Source organism: Rhea pennata, chromosome 1 (genome assembly GCF_028389875.1).
Source record: "Rhea pennata isolate bPtePen1 chromosome 1, bPtePen1.pri, whole genome shotgun sequence".
Lineage (NCBI taxonomy): Eukaryota > Metazoa > Chordata > Aves > Rheiformes > Rheidae > Rhea > Rhea pennata.
The window spans coordinates 133,521,332-133,548,071 of record NC_084663.1 but is presented as its reverse complement, the minus strand read 5'-3'; the positions used below and the strand labels follow the sequence as shown (position 1 = coordinate 133,548,071).

The window sequence follows — 26,740 nt, the reverse complement described above, 5'->3', positions numbered from 1 at the left end:
CCCTCCTACACTGTCTTCTCCAAAACTCTGTTTATCTCCCTCAGGCCCCTGTTCCACTACAGACTCTGCATCCTGCTTTCCCCTTTCTTTTTCCTGCGTGGGCTACACACAATAGATAGTAAGTGAAGGTTTCATTTCCAGGACATCAAATATTCTCAGGAATAGCAAAAACTATGAGACATCCCCAGTTTCTCCTGAGAAATCAGCAGCTTAAAGAAAAGATATCAAATCCTAGAATAGTAAGATTCAGAGTGATAAACATAAAGCTTATCAACTGTCCTATGGGCAATTCAATTACTTCTTTTGGAATACAAGCTTTCTGGGCAAATGCACTAACAATCTAACAATAAACGATTTAAGAATGTTAGTAACTAGTACAAATTCATCTCCTTATTAAGATAACGTACATGAGCACTCAAATAGTTATTGAAAGATTAAACTATGTAAAGTTATGAAGAACCTTATTCATTGCTTACAGTTTAAAACTCAAAAGCCCATAGACATCTACTTACGTCAAAAAACAGAATAAAAACCACTTACAGATTAATAATGCCAGATGTTTTTTTCAGAGGTTCTCACTTCTGAATGTATTCTTTTTGTGAGAACATTGGAAAAAAGTCATTCACAAACATGAATGCAAAATCCTTGCAGAATAATATATATGAAGATTCAAGAAGAAAGAAACCTGGGGTGTACTTTGACATGGCCAATTTAACAAACACATCCCAACAAAAGTTGTGATTCACAGTACTTACTTTTGCTGGTCTTTCATTGTTTCAACAATGGTTCTTAGCTCCTTAATTTGTGTTTTCAGCTCCTCCAGGGCAGTCTGACCTTGGCTCAAGGGCTCAGTCTTTGGCTTTCCTTCAGTACCAAACAGGGATGGGGAATTTGACCTGTGGCCTGTTGTTCCCATAGCAATTGGGTGAAATCCAGGTGATGGTGAAGGGGAGAGTGATGCTTGTACATTAGCACCACTAGGCAAACCTCCTGGTTTTGGAGGCAAGGAAGTTTTATTTTCAGACACCTATAACAAAAAGAATCACTTTTAATATGTGGAGAAAGCTTTATGAAAACTAGATCTCTAACAAAAACTAAGCATTTTACTGCTCTGTAATAACGTTTAAAGTCCAAAATCAAACATAGACAGTAATGGCCAAAGCGTGAGATGCAACAGTCAGTCACATTACCTTTTGTACATATGTATCACAGGGGGTCCAGTCTGGACCTATAAGATCAGACAGTTTCCGCAGGAGTTTCCACAGTTGTTACAACCAACCAGGAAAAAGTGTTTCTGAGGTCTCAGGCACAACAGTGAAATGAACTCTGAATGACAAATACTTAGTGTTTCTCTCACAAGTTTATGAGAATATGCAAATGTCATGTATGACTTCCAACTAACTACTGAAGGCCAATATTGTTTTAAAACACCCAGTATTATTTTAAAAATAAGAAATGTGTTACATTTCCCCCTTAGCATTACAAGAAGAGGTAAACATTCCTTAAGTCTGCTTGTCAGTATGACATATAAAGACAAATAAACTGCATGACTTCAGAGTGATAACATATTAATAAGAAATGTAAGAATTACATAACTTTACTGTGTTGTCCAATGTTAACCAAAGCATGTGAGAATCCTCACAACTATCAAAGACAGCATTAACCTAATCACTCTGAAATCTGTGCCTTAGCTCAGAAGGACCCCATACTTCCAGAACTGCAGTCAAATGTCCTTTACATTAGAGAAGCTAGAGAAGATCTGAAGTCTACCTACCATGTATGACTAGTCACTTTACTGCATACACTGAAGAGTGTACAAGTCACAACAGCAAGTAAGGTAAATCTTAATTACTTATTATATTGTTATTTGGTAATGCTAAGATGTGCATTTTATGATGTCAACCAGCTGTGTCTGAAAAACTGATCTGACCAAGAGTATGACAAGAACACCAGCCAACCTTCCGACTTATCTTGGGGAAAGAGATACTGAAATTCAATGGCAAACAGGGCAAGATATTGGTAAAAAAAAAGGTATGTGAAGAAGATACAGTCTAAGACAAGACTTGAGAACTGGGGCAGCAGCATTAACTGGACAAAGAAACTGAGAGAGAGTCAGTAGTCAGATGAAAGTCAGGAGAAATTGTGGTGGGGAGGGATGACTGGAGTCCACTGAGTTCTGCAGAAAACAGTCTCCCCCACCAAGTGGGACTGAGTACAGAACCCATCCCAGACAAGCACTGTGCAAACAAGGGTTTTGTGGAAAAACAGCGTGAGCACAGAAACAAAAATGACATTAAATTACTCCAGTGGCTTTGATGCTTGACTTTGTCACATCAGTAATTTAATTCTTCTAATATTTTATATGTATGTGTATAGGTGAGTAATGTGCACCTCTAACAGATCTTACATTGCTATTGAATCTTTACAGAATGTAAGTTTCTTTTGGACTGAAAAGAGATGTTAGGCAAATTTCAGCCCTGAATCAAGTAACCAAAGCACAGCTGGAGTCAACCACACTGAACACCTTATTTCAGAGCTAAAATGACCATTCGCATCTACTTTCTGACAGCAGTGTAAGCACATCTACACACAGTTGTCACACCACTGTATTATTTACAAATGTTGGCCCAAGAGTATTGGTTAATTCAAGTGCTCCCAGAAGAGGGAGCCATACAGCAAAACATTATCTTTGTAACTTGATCACAGACATGCATGCCTTCATCTTTCAAGTAACTGTTACACTAAAAGCGTGTAATGTCTGTATTATGAAAAGTATCAATATGTATTAAAAAGATCTCCAGCATCTAGAGCCTGATCTACAATCTTTCTGTAGTATTTTATTGTTTTATAGTTTTATATCAATTTACAGTAAGAATGGCACAAGCCCGTAAGATGGACAGAGTTATATTGGTATAAAAAGTGCTTAAACTTGCAAATTTAAATTCAGGTACACTTAGAGTGGGTCAAAGAGATGTAATTTCTCTACTTGCACACTCCCCTAATATAAACTCAATTTACAGTTGCAAAAAAAGGCTGCTGCTTCTGAAATTTGCTTCCTTACCTTCTCTGATTCTGTAACACATACTTACACCAGAAAGATTTTTTCACAATATAACACTAGAGATATTTTAACTGTGTCATTCACTTTAATCTTGCATTTCAAACATGGAACAATCTTAGGATTTTTTAAGCTTCTTTAAAGGGCTAGTTATCAAGCTGACTATTGGATTAAGTTTTAAAAATAAGTATTTGAATAATATTTTAAAAATTAAAATGCATGCAATAAGGTTAAGCAGAGGAATTCCAATTAACTTACTTGGGATATTGTAACCGTTCTTGACTTCCTTGATACTTCAATAGTTTTCTGTGTAATGGAAACATGTTCCTCCTTCTCATCTTCAGGACTTGGTGAGTCAAAAAAATCCGGGCTTGAAAGGGAGGACTATGTAAACAAAACACAAATATACACACCCCAAGAAGGGGACAAAATACAAATATTTTCATTAAGTAAGAATTTAACACAGACATAAGAAAAGCATTTATCTGATAACATTTTTTTTTCTAAGTTACCGTTTTCAAGGGTAACGAAGCTTACAATCAGGTCATTACCTCCCTTTGTTTCTTTAAGTCATGTTTTCAGGGCTAGAGTTCTTTCAAAGCAGACAGGGAATAGGAAACATTCAGAGCTGGATTCAATGTGAAGCTACAATTTTGCATTGATTAAAACATGAAAGCACCTTCCTGTCCACAAGAAGAGCTCTGCCTATTTGGCCAGGACACTGTGCACTGCACTGCAGGGATGTCAGATCTGCCACCTGGGTGGCTGCGTATGCGGCTCCTTCAGAGGGCTTGTGCTGTTACCTGTGCACGCTGCCGGCACGGCAGGGCCACTACACCCGGCCGCTTTGTAAGGCTACAAATGGGGGGCAGGTTCTTTCCACCCTTTGTCTCTTCCCCCATAGATTTTACACGGGAAGAAAAAACTTTCAGTTTGTCTTTTAGGTATTTATGTACATAGCCAATTTTGAAAGCTTTTCACAACAATGCTTTTAGCCTCCCTCCACTTTGTTTTTTCTCAGCAATAAGAATGTGGGTAACCTTGAGAAATCGCTCTCATTCCAATACACTAGAATACAAAAAACATGAAAGCAAACCCCAAATCCCCCCCAAAAAAGGCAATTAAAAACTGAGCACTGGTTTCCAAAGAATGTTTTATGAGGCCAGCTTGTCTTAAAATTAGAGAGTGAAATTTAACTCACTCTTACTTCTATAATATTGAGCTTAATGAGGCAAAATGCACGATGGCTCATGAGAGGTGTTGGAAGACTGACAATGATCTATTTGTCCTAAATCTCTGTTAAATGTCCTGAAGAAAACAAGGGATTTCCTTTGGGAAATGCTTTCAAAATCCTTCATACTTAGCAAAAACTTGTTTATTCCGAAGATTTTTATGGAGAATTTTTCTGGCCTTGGTAACAGTTGGCAAGAAATACCTGGTAGCAGCCAGGTACGATTTCTGTAAGTAAAGGACTGTTTTAAACATTAGTATTCAAACACTGCAGACTTTTGACATAGATTTTCCTGAGCTGCATTTCTCTGCCTCCCGCTACGCGTGAAGAAATGTCTGTGTAAATGTAGGTGAAAGTTCCAAGAAACACCGACAGTAGAAGAAAAGAAAAACCCCAGAAAATAAAATCTTTTTCAAAGAAAAAGAAAACTAACTTACAGATGTGAGAGACTGGGAGGGTGGTCTCCTGCCAGTAGCTTTTGGTCTGGTTGTAGTTGGATGATTAAGCTTCTCAGCAATTGGTATTACAGAGTCAAAACCTTCCAAGTCTTCAAAATATAAAATAGAATTGATTTGATTTTCTGATGGATGTTCTCAAAGGAAAAGAATCAGAACTTTTTTAAATTTCAAAGAAATCAAATCCCATTTTCCCCCTTGTGTCACAGTATTTTACACATTCAGCCACCATGCTGTCACTAACAAAAAATTGCAAGTCAAAGACAGCTGTAATCCAGTCACCCTTGCCAAGCACACTTACTCTTCCATCTTAAGCACAGTAAAGCAGAGGGGAATGCTAGAGTAGCCTTTGGTTTTGTTTATACCCAGTACAGAGAATACTAAATGACAACATGGGTCTTGTGGCATGAAATCGAAAACACAGTTTCAAAAGTTCCTTCTTGCTGTTAGAGAGATTAGTAAAATTTTCTTCTGAATATCTGGAGACTGAAGACAGCGCACACACTGCCCCAAGAACTGTAATGTCAGCACTACATCTGCCGCAGCCCACACCATTGCTTAGATCACAGAAAGAGAATGACTGGGCTGGGAGGGACCACGAAACTATAGCAGTACCTTCCACAGCCCTGAGCTTAAGATAGTAAAACACCTAGAGACTCCTGAAACCAAAGCAGAGCCCAGGAAAACCAGGTCTACCGGAATAGAATCTGGATTGTCTTTACGGTTAGTGGAATATACTGGGGGAGTGCTAGTTTACTGAATTCAGGGACGTGGTAGCATATTTACGTGAAAGATCGATGTGATGGGTGAAGGAATAACGCAGCTTGTGAATACATGCCTGAATCAAATGGCTTAAGACCATTCATCTTTTTTTATGGGTTATATCAATTTCAGCTACCTCAATTTTTAACTGCATATGTTAAGCAAAAATTATAAAGAAAACATACAAGAGACACTAAAGAGCTGATAAATCCAAAGTTCTGTAAAACTGCTTTCAGATATGAATCAAATGCTGAAAGTCTATTTATTATTCAGAGGCTATTTTCTGTAGGAGAAAACAGACATTAATAGTTTTATATATATATATATATATATACACACATACACTAGGCAACTGATTTTCAAAACAGTTAAAAACGAATGAATCTCTGAAGATTTCCTGCCATATTACAACCCCCCCACAACATTACACAGTGGAAAAACAAACCTATTTGGGTCAATAAACTATGAAGGACACTCAAATTGATCCCAAGTACTCATGATTTGGCTGCTAGGAGTGAAAAGGGATCAGACATGCTTTATTTAGTAATATTCTTTCATCTCTAGGAAAATAAAAAAAGAAGAGAGCGAGACACTTCTTTCAATAGCTCTAAAACAGTCTAAGGTTATTCACTTCCAAACACCACTCTATTTTTGGAGCAACCCTTCCTATATATAACCAGTGACCCCACTGTCCTCTACCAGGTATTTCTCTCTTTGCTTTTTTTGTTGACTGTTGCAGCCTGCATCCTATGGTATGCCATAAAGTCTGTCACTGAGGATTTGACAATCCAAAGCTTCAAATATATCCACAGATTAGGTGAGGCTACAGTGCTTTTAGTGTAAGAATGAGCTAACATCAATGGATTATACAAAACCTATCTAGAGTCCTACAGAATGTCAGCATTTGGGGAGAAGAGATACGGAAGTAAAAATTCATCTTCTGGAAAAAATTCAGCCCATATGGGAGAGTTGCTTTCCAGTAATACCCAGTTTGAAGCTGAGGCATGAGATAACTAAATGACTTGCACAGTGACATATGTTTTAACAAATTATCTTTGTTTTCATCACTCTATGCTACTTTGTTAAGCTGCACAGCGAGAAAATACTGCCATCAAAAAATATGCACTCAGTTGTATAAATACATGAAGCTTGTATACATTGGTAAAAATGCTGGCTGAAGCAATCCTTCCCTCTGTACCCATCCACTCTTTCCAAACTATTTTTTCCCTGAATTAGTTTAAATTCAGCTTATTTTCACTAATTTTCACTATTTGTTTTCTACAAATTAATCCATCTTATTTTCTACTAGCGTGTGCCTGGCTACACCAACACGTGCGTAGAAAGAAGCTCCAGAGAACTGATAGAAGCATAAAAGCGAGGTGAAGAATAGATTACTTCTTTGGGAGACAGTAAATTGGCTGAAGTTGTCTCTAAGTCTAAGAATGCTCCCATACATGTCTGCTCTCTCTCTCTCTTTTGCCACTGCCACGGTAAGCTCCACCGTTCCTTCCTCTGTTCTTGCAGAAGGTAAGTAATTGCACTAAAATGTAGAACCCATGAAAAAAACAGTGCAGTTGTTAATTGTGTGTTCCTTAAGCTTAAATAAACTCATTGTTAGCTAGAGTTCTATGTTTGATCAGAATAAAAAAATATTTGTATTAAAATTGTAAAAACGTACTATTGATCAACAGCAAAAGAGTATAAATTTGTGCCCAGGAGACCCATGAGCATTTGCAAATAAGATCTGCTTCAGATTTTATGAATACCTTGAAACAAGAACTTCTGCACAAAGCTTTTCTTATCAAGAAATAATGGGAAGAAATTTAGCAACAGTCCATTTTTTCTGCTTTTGAATGCACTTCTGATAGCCAAAAAAATGAACTAAGGCAGTCTACACCTGCCTTGAATTTTAAAACGAGCAGAGCTCTTCTTAAAAAGTTCCGCAGGTGAAACCTGCTGCCAAACTAATGAAATCATAGCCACTCAGCTGATACTATAAATGAACTTCTATTTAAGTGTAAGAGATGAAACTTGGTACAATGCTAAAACAGAAAATCCATTTCCAGTGCTTCCATATGCCCTTTATTCCCCTCTTTCTGTTCTTCTTATTTAGATGCGTGTTTCTCTCCCAATCCTCTCTACATCCAAGATTATCACCACCGCCATGACCTATGAAGTATTCACTGAAGAAAATTCCCATCTAGTAAACTGGTAAAGAAAAATAAGGAACACAATCATGCAACAGACCTCTGCTTCACTATCATCAACTCTACAGATTCAGTAATGAATTCATTTATGCTGGTTATTTTACTATTTTTTGCTAACAGAAAGTAAGGCTATATGGGTGAGACTATATTATATTCACTGAGGTCAGACATTTGATTTTGATGTGTATTTCTGTATCTATCAGAAATTGGGAGCTTAAACCTAGGTACTAGGCAAAAAGTACAGGCTGGATTCTAGGAGAGGCCATTAAAAATAAAGTCTCATCTACTGTATTCAAAGTCATATTAATTGCCAGTCAGGCAGCATCAGCATCCAGTGGACCAGCTTTCTCTACTGTTAATAAAAATCACTAAAGGACATTATATTAAACATACAGAAGTCACCCTTCAAATAACAGGTAATATTTGTTCTACAAATAAACAGATGCATTCATCATTATCACTGTCTTGCTGATCAAGCTGGTAATTCTTGAGCTAACTCACAAGATGGGGGGAAAGACACTGGCATAATTGTTACATACGAGTTAAGTATCTGGCTTATTTAATAAATATATTTAGTGAAAACGAAAAATGTTAGCTGTGCAAGAACTATTCTCTGGTATCTTTCCATGACAGTTAAGAATAGGATATTATTCTCCATTGCTATGTTCATTTGGGGATAGGTGATGGTGTTTTTAAAAAAATCCAAGTTTAGAAAAATAAACAATTATCTGAGGAAAAAGTTCTTGAGTTCTGAGCTTGTACTTGTAAAAAACCTTCGATCTCCCCAAAAAGCATCCCAAACCAAAAAGTTAAATGGTTCTGCTTCCTCCTCCTCCCTTTGCTCTCCATTACTACTTCAGCAAAAAAAAAAAAAAAAAAAAAAAAAAAAAAAAAAAGGCTAGGGTTTTTAGACTTTGGAAAAAGTCAATTATACATGATGAAGATGGAAAGTTTTTTGCATTAGTGGAGAGATTTCACCTTGAGTAAACTGAAATGGAAAGTGATTGATAATACCTAACCAATATATTCAGAATGTTAATAGCTAGGTTTCACAGAACAGAAATACAGCAGAGCTGGAATGGATGAGGCAAAGGCGGCACTCAATTCATTTGCAGAAGATAATGCCACAAAAGCCACAGAGGTAGATTTCATTTCTTCATCATACTCAGTATTATTTGAAAGACTGACAATAGGCTAGTGAAATGCTGTACTGTCCTTAAATATATCATGCCTGAAAGCTTTGCATACAACAGATGAGGCGGAGATACTGCAAATGAAATTATCTGCACTAATTACTGTCCATCCAATACAAGGAAGAACCACTAACTCCATGAGGAATCTGTGCACTACTGGGAACTTTCAGAAGACCACAATTACTTTAAGTACCTCAAGTGCCCGGACTGCGCCAGTTCCCCCATGCTGAGCAGCCCTTTACCCGTAAAGGAATACAGCTGTCAGAGGAGCAGAATCTCATCCATTATTAACTGCAGAGTCAATTTTAAGATTTGGGTTTTAGCAGGAGAGTTTTCACAGTTTAACCACGGTGTACCTGGGAGGCCTGCCCACCTGCCTCCTTGTTTGGGCTGAAGGAAGCTTGCCCATCTAGCCGTCTCCAGGAGCTACTGCACCTTTCCTAGAGCATACAATTATCTTTTCACATTTTAACCCTGAGATTCATTAGTTGAAGAGCTGAATGTAGAAAGCTGCCATAATGAGCCTTGCTAACCACTTGCAGGTGTCCTCATAAGGATTTTATTTTTAACGATCCAGAAGATGCCAAGGAAGAACTGAAAGGTCAAGAAAACTGAGCTATAAGAAATGGATATGCTGTTTTCAGGCATCTCAATTTGACACACATGGAGAACAGTTTAAATTTCTGTTTTATTGCCTTCTTCAGGACCCTCCAGGGCAAGAGACCCAATTATATCACTTAATGGACCATTACCATATCCCTAATTACAATATTCACAATTCACATCTATGTTTATGGGTAATTCTAACTCACTGACATAAATATTACAACTTAACATACTTGTGTAATTCTGCTCCTTTGCCTTCCTATATTAAAATGAATATGAACCGTAGCATAGAAGGAAATAACAATTTTAGACAAATTTCTGTCTTTATAATTTGCACTTTGTCCTCAACCCCTTATATTCACTGGTACTTTACCGTCTCCAACTTTTACTTCATGTCTTCAGGTAAAATAATTATAATATCTTACAGTATAATGGCTTGTGATTTAAACACAAAAATGCTCCATTCTACAACTTTTTACTGGAAAGAGTTTCAGACTTTTTCCCTAGCATGGGCCAAAGCTTATTAAATCACTTTTTTTCCCATTCAGAGCCACAATGATCACCTCTGCTAACAAATATGAGCTTATAATAGCTCTGGAACAACTATAGATACAGCTCAAGGAAACACAACACATAGATTATTTTGGGGTTTTTTGATGGATTTTTTTAAAGTAGTAGTAATTTTTAATTATTCTTCCAGGCACTTAGTACCAAGGTTGAGGGGAGAGAAAGAAAAAGAATATGGCTAACAGCATGGGTCCAGCCAGTACTCTGTGAGCCATCAGGAAGGGATCTGAAGATTAAAGTCTAAGGAAACTCTGAAAAATGCGCTCACAGTAACTAGTTTTCAGGGAATCCCTTAAAAAGAAAATCATGCCAACACTGTTTCAGCAGGAATCAACAAATGCGTATGTGCCTGTTGTTAGCACTGCTGAAGATATTAACTGCTTTCGTAACTAATATGCAAAATGTGTAAGGAGCCAGGAAAAATAGTGGAAAGCTGTGTCCACTTGGCTCTGCATGGGAAGTGCCTGTGCAGCTCAGTCTTTTTGCAAAACAGTGAGACTGTTCCTTGTGTGGATTAACTGAGCATTTCCACAGCACATAAATTATTTTTATTTGTTCCTAGCTTATTCTTTAAATTACTTAGCTTAAATTCTTATAATTTTATATGCTCCTTCAAAGCAATCCTATTTTGGATATGCAAGCCTTTACTGGGACTGCAGTATTCCACAGTGTGTGTATAGTTAAAAGAATTAGGATTAATCTTCACTCACATTGCAGAAAGAATCCAATACCCCTAATTAATTGGAATAATTTGGTAATTTTCTGGAAGCAGTAGTGCTTGATCCAATAAGCTATTAAATGCACTAGTTGTTTCTTTATCACATCACTAGCCCTGAGAAATATTCTTTTTGTGAAATTAAAAACAAAAACACATTCTAAAAGTCAAGTTATGTGAATTTAAACTGTTGACATCAATATGCTTCTCCATATGGACTACTTTTCTGCGGGTAGAAGAGTGCAGCCTATGTTGCTTTGGAAGCATTTTAAACTAAGCCCCAAAAGACATTGTCATTCCAGAATAGGAGTCTGTACAGCAGATTTTAAAACAGATACAACTATCACGATTTAACCATAGCAATGCTGGAGACAAATGTTCAGCGCTGTGGTAGTGCAAGTCCCATTAAGAACCACTGAATACTTCTCAAATTTCTGGGTTTTTTTCCTACTTCAGATTAGAAAACTAGCCTAGAGTGTTGCTGAGTATCTCTGTTTTGTAACATATACACACAACAAAATATACACATTAAAGTTTGTGATGCCATCATCTGACTATAAGAACAGATTAATGAACACAGCACTGACAAGCAGCACATATAGATCATGTACTTCACATACGTCACTGAATTTTTTTATGGTAAAATAACAGAAACTATAATGATTATATTCCATGTCAATGCTACAGTGCAAGATTGTCTGTTACAGTACACTCAGCTGCAACTTCTAATTTAAAAAGTCAAAAGAGCCAAGTACACATTAGGTTGTCTATAAAAATACTTAGGTATTCATTTTCAACAAAACAAAAGAAAGAACAGAAAAGAAATGGAAAAAGAAGCCTTACCCTCATGAAATGAAGAAGAGTTACCCATGGCAAAGAGATGTAAATAGGAAAAGCTGGATGAAATATGTGTGGAAAGGAAAGAAAAGGCATCACTAAAAATAGGGAAAAAGAAAACAAAAGAAGTGAGGAGGAAAAGGGAATGGTTCATCTTATATATGTTCTGAAGACTTTTTTTCCAACTTTTTTGTAAGGATCATGGGAAGAAGCAAAGGCTAGACGGTTAGATATTATATGGACTCGTACTGCCTGATCCATCAGTGGTCTGAATACACTGGACACTCCACTCAGTCATCCATCATTATCATCATTACCAATAACTCATTTACCCACCAGATTTCACCAACCCACTGATCTCTTCATTAATAAATCAGAAATCTAACACACTTATCATAAATCTTTTCAATAACATTACTCATAAACTGTCTCAACTGCCAACTTCTCTGCATAGTAAAAGACATAAATCAACTGTGAACTGTTTTGGCTCATGACGTTTTAATTTATCATGCTACCCTCTCTTACAGGAGCCATCACAAGACTTCTAAAAATTCGTATCAGTTATGATATTTAGGTCAAATTTCACTCCTAAACCTTCCCCCCCCCCCCCTTTTAGTAAGTTGTCTAACAAGCTAGAATAACACAATTTGCCCTTGTAAATGCCATCCTGGTTTGACCCTATCAAGTTATACTCATCTAAGTATTCACACTATTCTATCCTTAGACTCAGCTTACTCTCCTTGTTAGTGCTAACAGGAGGTCATCAGCTAAACCCTCTGCAACATGCTGTAAATGTGGTTTGGTTTATGGACTCTTGCTCGTTTTCTGTTCTCCATTGAAGAACTGACTTCTAGAAAAAAATCAGTCTACATTAAATATCCTACCTATCCTTCTGAAGGTTCTGTCAAAAAAAAAAGAGTAAATAAACACTACAAACCTCTATGCTTTTATTCTGACAGTAGTCCCAAAGAAATTAGCACTGGGACAAAACAAGGTTTTCTTTCATCACACTGTTGTAAGCCATTTGCATTTGTAGCTTTCTAAGCAAACCAAGACTTACAAGCTTCGAAACGAATTTATAAAAATAAGGCTGTAAGTGTTAAATGGTAGAATTTGACTCCACTGCCACACCATTCTCTAATATTAATCTCTACAACAAAAACATTCATGCAATTTATTTCCAGCTTCTGGTTTTCCATGTTTACCCCCCAAAAAAATCTAGAAAAACTGTATTACATGGTTCTCCAAGACATACAATCATAAAGCACCGCAACAGCAATTAAAAAAAAAAAAAAAAAAAAAGAAAGAAAAAAAAAAAAAAAGGTAGACGCATGGATGCCAAAAATCTCATAACCTCATGTGAAATCAACCCGGTGCTTTAATTTTCATGCCATAATTTAAACGGATCGGGAAATTAAAGCCCGCACATTTCGAGCGTGAGGAGGAGGCAGCCCGGCCGCCCGCAGCTCAGCGTTTCACGGCAGCGGCCGCGGCGGGCACGGAAACGGCCGTTGGAGCGGGCGCAGCTGTTGCGGCGGGGGCAGACGGACAGCGGCAGGTGCCGGGGCGCGGCGGGGCGGCAGGAGGCGCCCGAGATGGCGGCGCGCCCGGCCGCGCCCTCGCGGGAAACATCCCCTGCGGCCGGCAGACGCCCAAGGGCGGGAGGGCCAGAGCGGGAAAGCGCCCGCTTTGCTCCTTTCCAGGAGGTTTCCATATTAAGCTGTTCGTGTTTCAGGAACACGAATTACTGTTTTAAACGGAAATGTACAGTTTTGCACTCAATGCTCTGAGTAAAATAGATTTTTCTTTAATCTCTATGCCTTTGTATGCCTGGAAGTGCACGGGTTATTTTTGACTGCACCAAATGTACAAGCTTTTACAACATTAAAAATATGGTAGCATTAATATTATATCTGTCAAACAAGTATGACTTACTATCATTGGCCATCTCACTTGTCTCTGACTTTTAAACAAAAACAACAAAAAGCCCTCCCAGTCAAAATATCTATTTAGTATTTATTTGGTTTTTTAAACAGGAAAATACACCAGAACTAGTAAAGCAGAAATGTTCCTTTAATTCTACAGTTAAAATCTGATCTAAAGTCACTCACATTCATTGCCAAATCCTCCATCTGCCTTTTTGGATCATAACAAAGTCACTAAAAAGCAGACATTTATGCCATAAATGTCTCAGGCAAACTAAAAAAGCGCTATAACTTACCAATGTCGTTGCTTCTTTCAGAGGAGTCCTTCTCTAGAGTGCAGGACGCTGCGCTGCCCACTAACTCTACTTTTGGACTATCACTCCTATATTTGGAAAAACAAGAGCAGACATTTTATTGGAGTTTGTATGCAGGTTACAGCAAATTGAGAGCTAACTTGAAGTTAATGAAGGGAGAGGGAAATGTTCTTCCTTTGTAGCACTGGAGTTGCAGCACCCTGTCTGGGTAAACAGACATGCTCTGCGGATTAACCTTATCTCATTTCTCTTTAACACCTGTCAAAAAAGCCTATTTTAGACACTGTAGCGTCCTCAACAGCTCTTCAGATGTTCACAGCATCTCAACGGGAAGGAGATCTAAGGGCACAGGGACATCCTTCAACATCTTACTTGTACTTGTTGCTCATAAATTGGCTTGCAAAAACTTCGTGATGGGTGACCTAGAATACTGCAAAGAGCCAGAGAAACTTTGGGCGAGGATAATGTGCCTCAGCACTTCCTAGTGTTTACTCATAAATGCAGCTCCTTCGCCAGTAAATGATTCTTTCTTATTTTTGCACATTGCTTACGAGATTTGACTATGAAATCTGTTTCCACAAGTCCAAAGGTACAAGATCATCGAGTTTGTTTGAAAAAGGCTTTGGAATACACAAGTGTCAAAAAAGCTGTGATGCTTTACAGAGAGGAAGTGTTTTAAAATCCGACAGGAATTCATACATAAGTAAGGTTGTTTTTCTTTCTTCACAGAACTTTCTATCCCACAACTATAGAAGTCTACAGAAATAACCTGGTTATTGATATTTTGTTTTTTTTAACCAAGCAGGCCAGTAGTACGTAAGTAGCTCTGCATTGCACAGGTCACACTAAAAAAATCCCTGTGACATTTACTGTGATATTTCAAGACAACAACAGTTCAATTAATGCAATAAATTATATTTACCATCATGAAACATTACCAGGTTGCTTTGGGTAAAAATATAGCTTGTCCCTGAAACAACCCAGCTAGATGATGTATTCCTAAACCCAGCAGTAATTAGCCATTGACAAGAAAACAAAATGTGTTGATTTGTCATTTGTCTCTGCTTTTGATGACATCTTTTGGTGGTGAGGGATCGCCTGAACTCAGGACAGCAGTTTATGAGCCAAACACAGTTACTGCAAATCCTATTTCAGACTTTAAGAAGGCTATGATGGATTTAAAAAAAAACACAAAAACCTGAAAATTTGTTACAAAACTAGAGAAGGTCACAGACTGAGCGAATTTATATCCAATTAAATGCCATGGAAGGGTGACATGTTCTGAGACCTAAAAAAGATGACAGCCAGTTCATGACCTGAAAAACAAACTAGTTTTGCACAATTATCAATATGACAGACAGGTTGCACCAAGAAAGAAACAGAAGAATTTTAACGTATTTCTGGAACAACAGACTGATGTGTAAGATGATAAATGAGGGTATTCCCAGTGATCTACTTGATCAGTAAATTTTCCTGTGTCTTTGTCTTTTACTTTTTAATTGCTTATATATTTGTAAATATTTAAGAAGTATGACTGTGTATTCTGTTTAGTACATTCATACTTCCTAGCAAATTGACAGCATCATATGAGTCAGCAGGGCTGTAGCAGATGTGCGGGTACTGCTTTGGAGGAGATTCTTAGGTTGATGTGTTTTAGGGCTGAAAGGCACAACATTTACAGTTTGAATACAAAAGAACCAAGACATCTCACATCACCCCCAAAAAACAAAAACAAAAACCAAGAAAACTCTGGTGGCTTATGCCAGTCTCCATCCCTACTGCTACAAAAGGCATAGAGCCATCCCTCCTCGGTCACATCCTCTCCCTCCCTTCCCCGCGTTGCCATCACAGCCCATGCAGATAGGCCATCAGACGATCACCCTGAAAGAAACCCACACCAAGAGAATCCCCTTGCAAACTGATTAATTGCCGCTTGGACCAACTCCCCGGCCCATCTGGCTGCAGGAATGCTGGTGCTAACAAAAGGGAGGCCATGGGAACAGGCTGCCAGGAAAGGCAACCTGCCTGCTTCAGTGGCAGCATAGCCTCACATAGGTCTAGACCAATTGTGAAAATGCATTTTCACTACGTCTTTATGACTTGCCCACCCCAGAGATTTGACTCATTGGTAAACTGTGTAATCACTTGTATGTCTAAATAAGCTGTGAAACCTCTGGAGCAAGTTGACAGCTATTCTCTTTCCCACATGGTTTTTGTCTGTCTCATTGCCCTTGAAGTCCGAACCTGTCTCCAAGGAAGGAGGCATTAAATTTGGAAAAACAATCATTACCACAAAAAGACAGTGAGATGCATGAGATATAAGGCACTTAGAAGAGAAATTCTTCTGCTAACCAGCAGGAATGAAAATCTCATGGGAATCACTTTATACATCTACAGCAATTTTTCCCCCAGAGTCAGCAAAAAATTCTGTTGGTTCTATTTTTATTTAATTGCCTTAGGTCTTACAGATTATGGAAATGGATACCAGAAGTTTTTAAAATATTTACTATCTAATTAAATTGAACTGACTTTTTTAAAAATGTACAAAACACCTTATGGAAATGACCACTTTCACTTGACACTGCATGGTTCTTAATTATTCAAATAATTCTAAGTCTGTTCCAAGGATTATATAATTATGTGTACTTTCTGCCCTCTTCTTATGAGACACCCTTACAGGTTAGAGCTTACTAGGACAGAACAGCTATATGAGATAAATCCATTAATTTGAAGTGGCTGATAAAGTTATTCATAGTGAAACTGCTAGCACTTGTGACCTTCAGAAGAACATCATCATCACCTTAAAAGTCAGCTTTCCTTCTAAGTTTTAATCTAATCACTGTTACAAGTAAAACTCTCTCAAATATAATGGTATGAAGAATGAAGTATTTTTTTCTATGCAGAATTTGGATAATTAACAATAAAACAGTTCCTATTTATTCTTTTTCACACAGTTAACATGAAAATTGAAACATCTGAGAAAACTAAAACAAGGTTTATTTAACTACACATTTCCATAGTTAGAAAAAAGGAAAGCAAAAGAGAAATAAAACAGCTAACCATAGCTCTAGTTAAAACAATATTTATAATAGCAAATCAGGCAAAGCACGGAACAAAAGAATAGCTACACCATTACATGACTAGCCAGCAAATTGAACACTAGGATTTGTACTGGTCTTGCCAAGAATGTATCACTTGGCTAAATCTAAAGGCCATAGCAAATACTTGCTTTCCCAAGCATGCCCAAGAGATCAGCAGGTGTGGGCTATATTTTGGAAAAACTAGACAAGCATTTTCAAAGCCAAGGTGTCCAAAAGAAGCTGTGGCCCTAACACATGGACAGAGGGGTAAGCTCTCAGAGATGCACAAAGCACATCAGTAAAACAAAACTGGCAGCACGGATCAAGCAGCAGTTCTTTACTTTACGTGCCTCAGATTTCATGCTGAGAGCGTCTGTTTAACAAACCATATGTGGAAGAATGAGGGGAATCAATATCTAGAATTTGTATTTTATTCCACTCTATTCTAAACTCCATTCTGGTATCTAATCCACCATTATTAATATAATCTATCTGAACTCCATTAGTTCAATGGCAGCTAATAGTTCTAATAGTTCAATAGTAACATTATTTCTGTATGTCTTCTTTCTAATGTTTCTACAAGATAGTCTGCTGCCTATTCTAGGCATGTACCTTTGTCTTTTTTTTTTCTATTTCTCTCCACTGCATATAAGAGAGTCTACACTGCCCAATCCAGAAGCTGATGACTATAATCTAGATTTGATTAGGACTTTAAGTGAGGCGTTTAATTTCTACAGCCTTTTCCCAGCTGTAGTACAGAGTAAATGGATCTAACAGCTGTGCTGCAAAGTTCAGTTTCTCAGTGCTTTCCAAAGGCTGTAGTCACCTCTGATATAGAGCATCATACAAACTGAAGAGTAATAACAGAGCAACACTAGAGCTTATGTCACTTGTTAGATAGTGTTCTGCAGCAGCACCAGCTTAAAGGACATGCTGTGAAGAAGCATATATTTTGCTAAAAATTAATGTATAACAACGAAGGAAAACAGAAACCAAGCTGACAGCATTTGAAAAGGCTATTGTCTAATACTGTTCCTCAACACAAGAAAGCAAGCTCTTGCACTGAATTAGTGCCCCTGCTAAGCTGGAATAATTTGAAGTAGCAAAAGTCACTGGCACAACATACTGATGTAGCTATTTCACAAACATTCTGCAATGGAAACTATGACATTTCAGTATTAGCGTGTTCATCAGTGGGTATGAACTAGTAATGAAAGGTCCAAAACCACTAGTCTTGAGAAGATAGCTATGATACAGCCAGATGACTAGAAGAGTGAGGCTTTTTTTCCCTCTAAGTTCTTTAAATGTGTTTTACCAGGAAACAAATAGTGATTTTACCTATAAAATCTAAATTCTACAAATATGTTTTCTTCCAGTAATTCAAAAAACACTGGATAGAGGAAAAACAATACCTTGTGTGAGTCACAGGCACAGCTGGTCTTTCTGGTCGTCTCGGGGGCAAGGTACCAGGTCTATTCACAGAATTTGCTTTGGGTGGCCGAGGTTTCTTCGGAGGTATAGCAGGAACTGAAGGCTTCTGCAGGTCTAACTGTTTTTGCTCTCTCTCTGATCTTTCTTTAAATCAATTAGTTCCAGAAAAAAGAGAACACAGATATTATTAATTGAAATTCATTTGGCACAAGTCTACAATTAAAGAAGAATTCTTCAACTGCAGATATACTGTATAAAAAGAATAAGCTTATGTTCCTTCCACTTTTGTCTTAAATCATTCTTCATGTAGAAGAAAATGTTTACCACAAATCAGATCTTTGCACCATCTGAATATTATGCATGTAATTCCTTATGGCTGAAGCGTGTGTGCAGTGTCTGAATGTGAACAGTATTTTTGATTCTAGCAACCCTCTGGTTTCTGAGCATACATAAAAAATAAAAAGAATGGCAAGAAATTACATACAAATGGAATAATATCCCATGCGCACAATTTATATCAAATTCTGTTATGAGACAATGCTGAGTTAGAAGAGCAAAAATACAAAGATGATAATGGTGGAAATTATTACCAGTCTATTGAATAATCAAAGAAGTATCATTTTTGAAAAGAGTTCTGAGCATTTCAAGCAAAATACAGTTAAATGAAAATGTGAGCACTAAAATTCAACAATGGCAGGCCAATATCTAAATATGCAGGTAGAGCAACAAAATCCATCACAGATAAGTGCAGTGCTCAAGTGCAGATGCAAGATGTAAACACCTCTGAAAAATCATACTTTTTATATAGGTGTCTAAGCACAGACTTATATGCTTAATTTTTCAACTTCCCAATTAAAAAAATGGATCATTTGGAGAACAGATTATGCATAGTTAGGAAATGTCACAATATTAATAATCCAGTGCCAAACATGCAGTTTCTGTGATTTTATCAAGCACAATACACATGAATTGTGTACATAATATAACAAACAAACACCAAAGAAACTAAACACATCTGCCATACTGTAGAAAACTATATTCTTCTTAAGTCAAGTACAAAACTCTCAGTGGGACCTCAGTTTCATTTTCCATATCTTGGTCTGTCAACACTCCACTTCCTTTGACAATACTGTCCATGATATTTTGTGAATATTATACCTTTGTATACACATAAGAGGTGTTTGGAATATTAAAGGGTATTATTTATGGGTTCTAGGTTTCTATCTGAGAGAATCATAGGTCACAAAATCAATCAACAGAAATTTATTTTTCCTGAAAATTCTAGCAGAAAATCTTAAATGAAAGAGTGGCATAATACATTTCAATGTCTGCCTTTAACTCAGTAAATAGCATTCAGACAGCTAGGGGCCAATTTGTTACTGTGTTTTTAAGTGAGCCAAACTAAACAGTTTTGCGCTTCACTGGCTACTAGATAGTCTAGTAAATGGTGACAACTCACACTTCCATTTTCTATTTAAATAAAGAACAGAACCTGAATGCTCTGAGAAGTTATAGCATGTGAACATCTCAGGCACAGACTAAATCAGTATAGGAATCGAAAGTTGACAGCAAAACACAATACACATTAGAGTCGTAATAGTCCAGTGAATGATTACTGTTCACTAATAGTTTTTATTCAATACACTTTTACTTGACCTAATTCCTTGGTCCTCTGTAATGTGTCTTGAAGTTATTCCAAAGGATTGTATAATTTTCACATCCTTATGACTATTTATACTGCATCAGTGTCTGAGAATCTAAACTATGTATTAAGGACTGGCTATGCTTTGTCCTGTACCAACCCACAGTGTAAAGAAAGTTCCTGTGCCCATCCATACGGCCATACCACACTGAACAATTCCTCTCATCCCTGGTATTCTACAAATGTAGATGTGATTCCTATTGCCTGTTTTTCAAAACCTAACAAAGTTACAGATATTTATAGCCTGGCATAATAATATATTAAAACTTCTACCATTTCAACAGTTGGATTTCTAAATCCAAAAACAGAAAGCACAGCTTTTTATTGCAAAGACAACAACCTCAAGTGCTGCACATTACTAAAACTAAGTATATGTAGATAAAGTGCTAAAACACCACCTGCCATATTGCTAAGACTTTTATCCAAAAACAAATCTTGGTGCAGAATCTGAATGTTCTGGCACTGGATAATACCTGCGTGTTATGCACTTACTCATGTGCATACATTTGCCTTTTATCAGCTTGCAAATTCAAACATTTAAAAGTTAAGAAATACTGTAATTAAGCTTGTCTATACAATTTAATAGTCCACCTAGGCATATGTAACTTTACACCACCTTCAATTAGACAATCAATACAACAGGTTTCTCAGCAGTGCTCTCGATGGTACCATGCCTCATTTTCTGCAGTGTTCAAACTGAGCTCTGAAGACAGATTTTTTTTTATTTCTTTGCAGGCTTGCCTGAAAGCATTTGTCACTATCGTAACAGAGTGATTCATAAGCATTAATGACTAGGTTTTCACAAAACCCTTCCATGATGCAGGAGAAATGTCAACTCTCTTTTAACTGGACAATCAAGGCATACAGATGTCAAGATAAAAATATCCACTAAACTGGGGTACCTTGCTTCTTCGAGGACTTGGGTTTTACTGAGCACTGAGCTTTTGATAGCATTTTATGTATTGAGAGCATATCTCCCCTTGCTTCCTGTTGAGGCACCTCTGGACTGTTACAATACCCACTAAAACTGAATTCTCTGAATTTAGCCTCAAGGCATTACCAAAACGCGTATAATCAGAGAGCTATTAGAATGGAAAATAAACATCCCAACAATACTCTTAATGAAATCTGCCTACTGAGGAACTAGGAAATGAGGATCTCTCTCAGTTCCATTCGTCCTTTTTTTCCTGCAAAAATCAAGCAGGAAAGCCCATTTCATACCTTTTTCTTCTGTTCGGTTAGGAAGGCATTCTGGCCTTTCAGGAGGTACCTTCTTGATTTCGTGTTTTCGATCAGTGGTGCCTGTCAAAGAACAGAAAATCTGAAGGTCTGACAAGCCAACAAGCCCTGATACAAGGCTGTACAAGATTTAATTTTACAATTTCTCACAGTTTAGATTTTCCTACTTTTGAAAATTCCTTGCTAAAATCAAATCTAAATCTATTTTCAAGTATAATTGCTTACATTATAAAGGACCCAAAAGAAATTGTATGTTTATGTTTTCACCATCCAGTTCATGCTTTGCAAAGAGGGAATCTGAAAAAAAATATGCCCTTTCACCATTTTCACCATTCTCTGAAGAATTTCAATAATTACAGATTTTGACATGAGGACAGAAATTTAAATTTTGTAACCTTTAACTCTGTAGACATACTAAACCGGAGAGCAATTCAATAATGACGAAAATCATTTGTAACAGATCAATTAATTGGACATTTCTGCCAAGGAAATACTTAATGAATATATAGGTTTGATTTCCCATTAAGTTAAAAAAAATCTTTTTATTTGTAATACTTGCTGTTCATTTCCACGCATTAAAAGGATGAGAATACTAACAACAGCATCTGAGAGACTACAGGCATTTTAAATGAGTGGCCTAGAGGCGTTCAGGTAAGCGTCTGCTTACCTTGGAAGGTTACCAGACCCTGACATACCAGCTTCTGTTACTCTGAGGAGCCTAAGACAACTAGTGGCAGCAGCAACTGGAAGATTTTGCACAAATTTCCTGGCACATGCAAGATGCAACCTTCTAGCCCACATTTTATAAGAAGCCCTGTTCTTCCTTTTGGCTTCACTGCACTGGCTAGCTACTAGGCGCTAATACCACTTCAACTTAGCAGTGCTGAAAACTGCTTTAGGTAATACCATTAGCATTTCAATAAAAATTACAGTAGATGACATCCAAGAAAAATAGAAGAGGTAGGGCAGGGAGTACAAGGTAATTTTTTGCTTCAGTCTATTCTATTGTCTGCACTCTCAAATACATTTACATTTTCTGAATGTGCAGTTACAACTGTCTTCTGCAGCTGGTTCCTAGAAATCAGTAATCATTGGTGCATATTGCTCATCAGTAGTGATTATTGGCTATTGTTTCTTTATATAACTGTGTTATTGAATAGGCAACATTTGTATAAACTATCATGCCAATAAATACTTCTGAATTGCCATAAAAATATTTTACTCCTGGAAGAAGAAACTGCTGCTAGTATTCAATTAAAGCCATTCTAAACATATAGGTTATGTCAAGCACATCTTGATAAATGGCACCTATACCTAGATAGCCACCCATAGCCACCGTATGATAATGGGCATTGTCAACACACCGATGGACATTCCCAAGCCATGCCCATGGCAATAGATGGACAAACACTTACGAGCTCCCAGGCTCAGGAGTATCTCATACCTGAGCCCTGACCTCACATTAATGCAGGTACCAGGCAGGCACCATGCTGGCCCTGGCGTAGCTGCCAGGAAGAGATCACCGGAGCATGTTGGCTATCAGGAAGCTCAGGTGAACTTCAGGGAAGTTCCCAGAGGCATTCAACAGAGTATTCCTACCCTTCAGTCTACATGCAGCTGTACTGCTCACCCTAGGTATCTAGTTAAATGCCTTAAATCTCTTTTCATGACTATGTAAGGAACTTACATGTTTAAAATTTTCTTAGGTTTTCACCTTAATTTGTAAAGTAGCCCAACAGAGACAGTCCTGATGACCTGCTTACAGCTAGAAGCATAAACTTCCAGCTTCACTATAATACAAATGAGTCCCCTCATGAACATACTGATATTTAATTATTTAGCCTGCAACTGACAGTTCTCAGTTTATTCATCATGCTATGACAGGCTAAATATGCAGAAGCATGACTGGAAATTGTTACCTACTATTAACAGCAAAGCTTGACATGTGCAGATGTGGTGAAACACAGCATCATCCTGGTAAAGTGATAATTTGATACAGTAGAGGACAGCAGGGTGGTAATAAGAACAAAATGATTTCCACCTCTAAATGCATTTCAGAAGCAACTCTTGTGCATACTCAACAAGGACTAGTCAAAGATGGACTATGAAAATAAAGAACAGTAGCCTTGGCTTTGCCACAGGCTCAGGTGGCCTTAACCAAACTGTCTGCATCCCTTATACATCTGGTTTTCCTTTTGCAAATGGATACATTACCTTGCTATGGTGACATAGGTAAATGTGTTGGATGTAAGCATGAAGAAACAAGTTAAGAGCATTATTTTCCAATTTTACATTAGGGTAATAGGAAAGGAGTATAAATTGAGAGAAATGTAACCTTTTATAGAAGTTTTCCAAAGCATATATGAGGTTTCAATTTTAGTTGTCACCAAAACATCTTTAATATGCAAGTACCACTAGATGGCAAAGTTACACTGCTCTCTCCAGACAATCATCCTGATAGACCAAGGATCTTAAAATTAAGTCTCCTCTATGTTCTGAGGAGTCTCAAGAAGAAACGGAGAATAAACCATGGATGTCAATAAGCAAACAACATGTTTATAGTCATGATTCCATAGTCAAAGAACTGCTTAGTAGAATTAAACTAGTTGGATTATAATCTATTGATTCACAGTAAATTTTATTGGTTTAACTACTACTTCTATTAATAGGTCAAGACTCTGTGAGAGGGAAATTTACTTTTTAAGTCACTGAAAGTTGAAACAGACCACAATGAAAAGAAAAATAAAAATATGACTAGATCAGCTATATTAGTTTTCTTCTTCCTAACATGTCCCAGCAGTGAGGAAAGTCAGAAAGCTGCTGCAGATTTTACTAATCGAAATCACCCAGGCACTTCTGAAAATGTCTATTGAAAGGTCTCATTTAAACTACAAATAAAAGTGGCTTCAGCTCTCAGTATTTAGACACAACTCAGTTTAACATATTCCAAAAATTGCTTTGCTAACACTCATCCATTTGAAAAACATGGTCAGTCCCTTAATACATTTGCAAAACAATTGTCTCCATAATCAGAGTCAAGGTAACTCCTTTATAGTTATGATTATAAAGCGTACCAAAAAACACAAATTTGTAATTATAACATAGAACCTGGAGAGAGACAGTTGGGCTGCAGCATTCATGCAGATCTGTAAGATCTAAACTGTAACTCAGATGGGGCCACTGAATTATAGCCAAGTTGCCTAAAATGGTGAGAAAAAAGCTCTTTAGAATAGATAAGCTCTATAGGCATAAAGTGGATGTGGTTTCCTACTACAGATATTAGATTCCAACTTTTAGAGCCTAATACTGCAGACATGAACACAATCAACTTAAGTCAAAAAATACAGTCTCTGGAACTGGAGAACTTACTTTTCAAAATTAAACTATAGACTATCATGCTTGCTCCAAATTAGCATGTTTAGAAGGGCAAAATACATTGTTTAAAATGGTGTAGATGGTTGGTTGCCTGTAACAGATTCAAAAAACATATCACAGTCTTTCAGGGTTATTTCATCTTTCTGCATTTTGATTCTGTTGTACTAGTTTTATGCACTTCCTGCATATCAGTTTTGATGTAGATGAGCTCTGTGTATATTTGAATACACATATTTAGACTGAGATGTGTTCACTGACACATACTGTACAAAATGAGCTACACCTTACCTGATCCTTGTTTGATGACAGGAGCCGATGGAGGTGGTGGTTTCTTAGGTCTCTAAAATTTAATAACAAGAAAATAGATTGCTTCAAAATTCCTGTAAATCTTATTCACACAAAGGTTGAGAGCAATCAGACCTTGCTTAACATTAAGAATTACATGACTTAAGACTACAGATCTGTCTTATATTTCACCATAAGAAACTTTATTTTAATAAAGCTTAAGAGAGAAAATAGAATTAACATATACAATGGCATTTTTCTGTTTTTATCATTTAATTTTGCTGGTTGGGGAAAAAAAATCCTGCTTATGTGGTTTAAGATTAGTAAAATACATGACCTTTGGTATACTGAAGAAACCTATTTAACTAAAATTTAATGTTGTAAATATTCCAACCCATTTTGAAAAAAAAAAGAGGTAGACAGGGTAGGAGCTGAAGTGTGTTTTTCTGACTCTTAAATAAGGTATAAATGCAGAACACATTAAATTCTGCAAAGGTTACATTTTATTTACTTGCTGTGATACCAATTATCAAAGTTTTAGATGTTTTGCTGAAATGCAATAAATTATTCCAGTTAATCTGTATAATTTAGTTTTTACCTTCTCTTGTTATCACCATTTGCCTATAGATCTGTAACAGTACGGATGAGAAACATGATCACCAAATCAGTTCTAGAACCATTTTTCTTCACCTGCAGGTTAAATGCGGAGTGGCTTTCCTTCTGTGTTGTTGTGTGTGTATACATGCATACTACATGGACATTCACTGTAAAGATCTTGGAATGAATAAAAAAGCAAATGGAGCACTATGCCAGAGCAAATAACATACTATTTTAATACTTGCCCAAAAATAAACTATTATTGAGAACAAAACCTAATTAAAAAATAGTAATTGTTTTCTTTGTATCATAAAAAAGTATAGTATAGTTTTGCACAGAATGAGTAAGCTTAGCAGTGTGAATCTCTGAAGATGCCATCCTCCAAGCCTCAGGTTTCTCCTAGCAGTTTGTCCTAGCCAGATGTGAATGGACCATCTCATGTGATCAGTCTGAGAAAATTCTGGCCAAGGACACAGGAACTTAAAATGATCTCTGTCCAGGCTGCAATGGGCCATGGTTGAAAACAGCATGTCCCTCATACTCTCAAGAGACACTTCTGCAGGCATTTAGGCAAAATAGTTGAAGGTTCAATTGCAGACAGATACAGGAAAAAAGGTGGAAAGGGGGAAAGGGGGACATGGACAATGAATGTCTTGTGGAGGCAGCAGCGTGTAGGCTGAGGAGTGAAGCAGCTAGTGCTGAGGATCCAACAACACAACATGCAAATTCTGGGTTTTATTCTTGACTAGTTTGACTGGCCAGCCACAAGCAGTTGGAATAAATGAGGTGCACTCCTTCATTACTGCTTGTGGTTTAGTTCTCATCCGAAAGGAGTCTAGTTCATGTCCTCCAAGACTTGACTGTGAGGTAAACCAAAGCACAGTAACTGGAGATGGACAAGTGAGAGATGCACTACAAACCCTCGCTTCCGACTCTAACTAAAATGTTAATGTAGACCACAGAGAAACAGTCCTAGGGTTTGTTAGACAAACTGGCCTTAAGTGGAAGCTGGTGAGGGCAATACACTATTTTGAAAAGGCAGAGAAACATCAGAAAAGGAGCCAGTGTGAAGGAACATTAAGACTGCAGAGGAAAACATGCAGAGAACCAAGGAGGAATTGTGAGGGTCAGCAGCTGGATGAGATAACCAAGGGGGTGATA

The 26,740-nt window shown here is 37.3% G+C and overlaps 1 protein-coding gene across 5 annotated transcripts in view; it reads right to left on the bottom strand.

Annotated features, from left to right (window-relative positions):
• The window catches only part of SH3KBP1 (SH3 domain containing kinase binding protein 1), a 229,504-nt gene that overhangs the window by 3,590 nt on the left and 199,174 nt on the right, over positions 1–26,740 (bottom strand). For 4 of the 5 annotated variants that reach the window (XM_062600784.1, XM_062600769.1, XM_062600751.1 and 1 more), the window contains 7 exons: positions 24,986–25,037; positions 21,305–21,385; positions 18,363–18,525; positions 13,853–13,938; positions 4,727–4,836; positions 3,317–3,442; positions 756–1,027 (listed from right to left, as the gene is read on the bottom strand). In XM_062600784.1, coding sequence (XP_062456768.1) covers positions 756–1,027; positions 3,317–3,442; positions 4,727–4,836; positions 13,853–13,938; positions 18,363–18,525; positions 21,305–21,385; positions 24,986–25,037 — 890 coding nt within the window. Of the gene's footprint in view, positions 1–755; positions 1,028–3,316; positions 3,443–4,726; positions 4,837–11,637; positions 11,730–13,852; positions 13,939–18,362; positions 18,526–21,304; positions 21,386–24,985; positions 25,038–26,740 lie in introns of those variants that run through there. The other variant, XM_062600776.1, reaches the window with a different exon arrangement.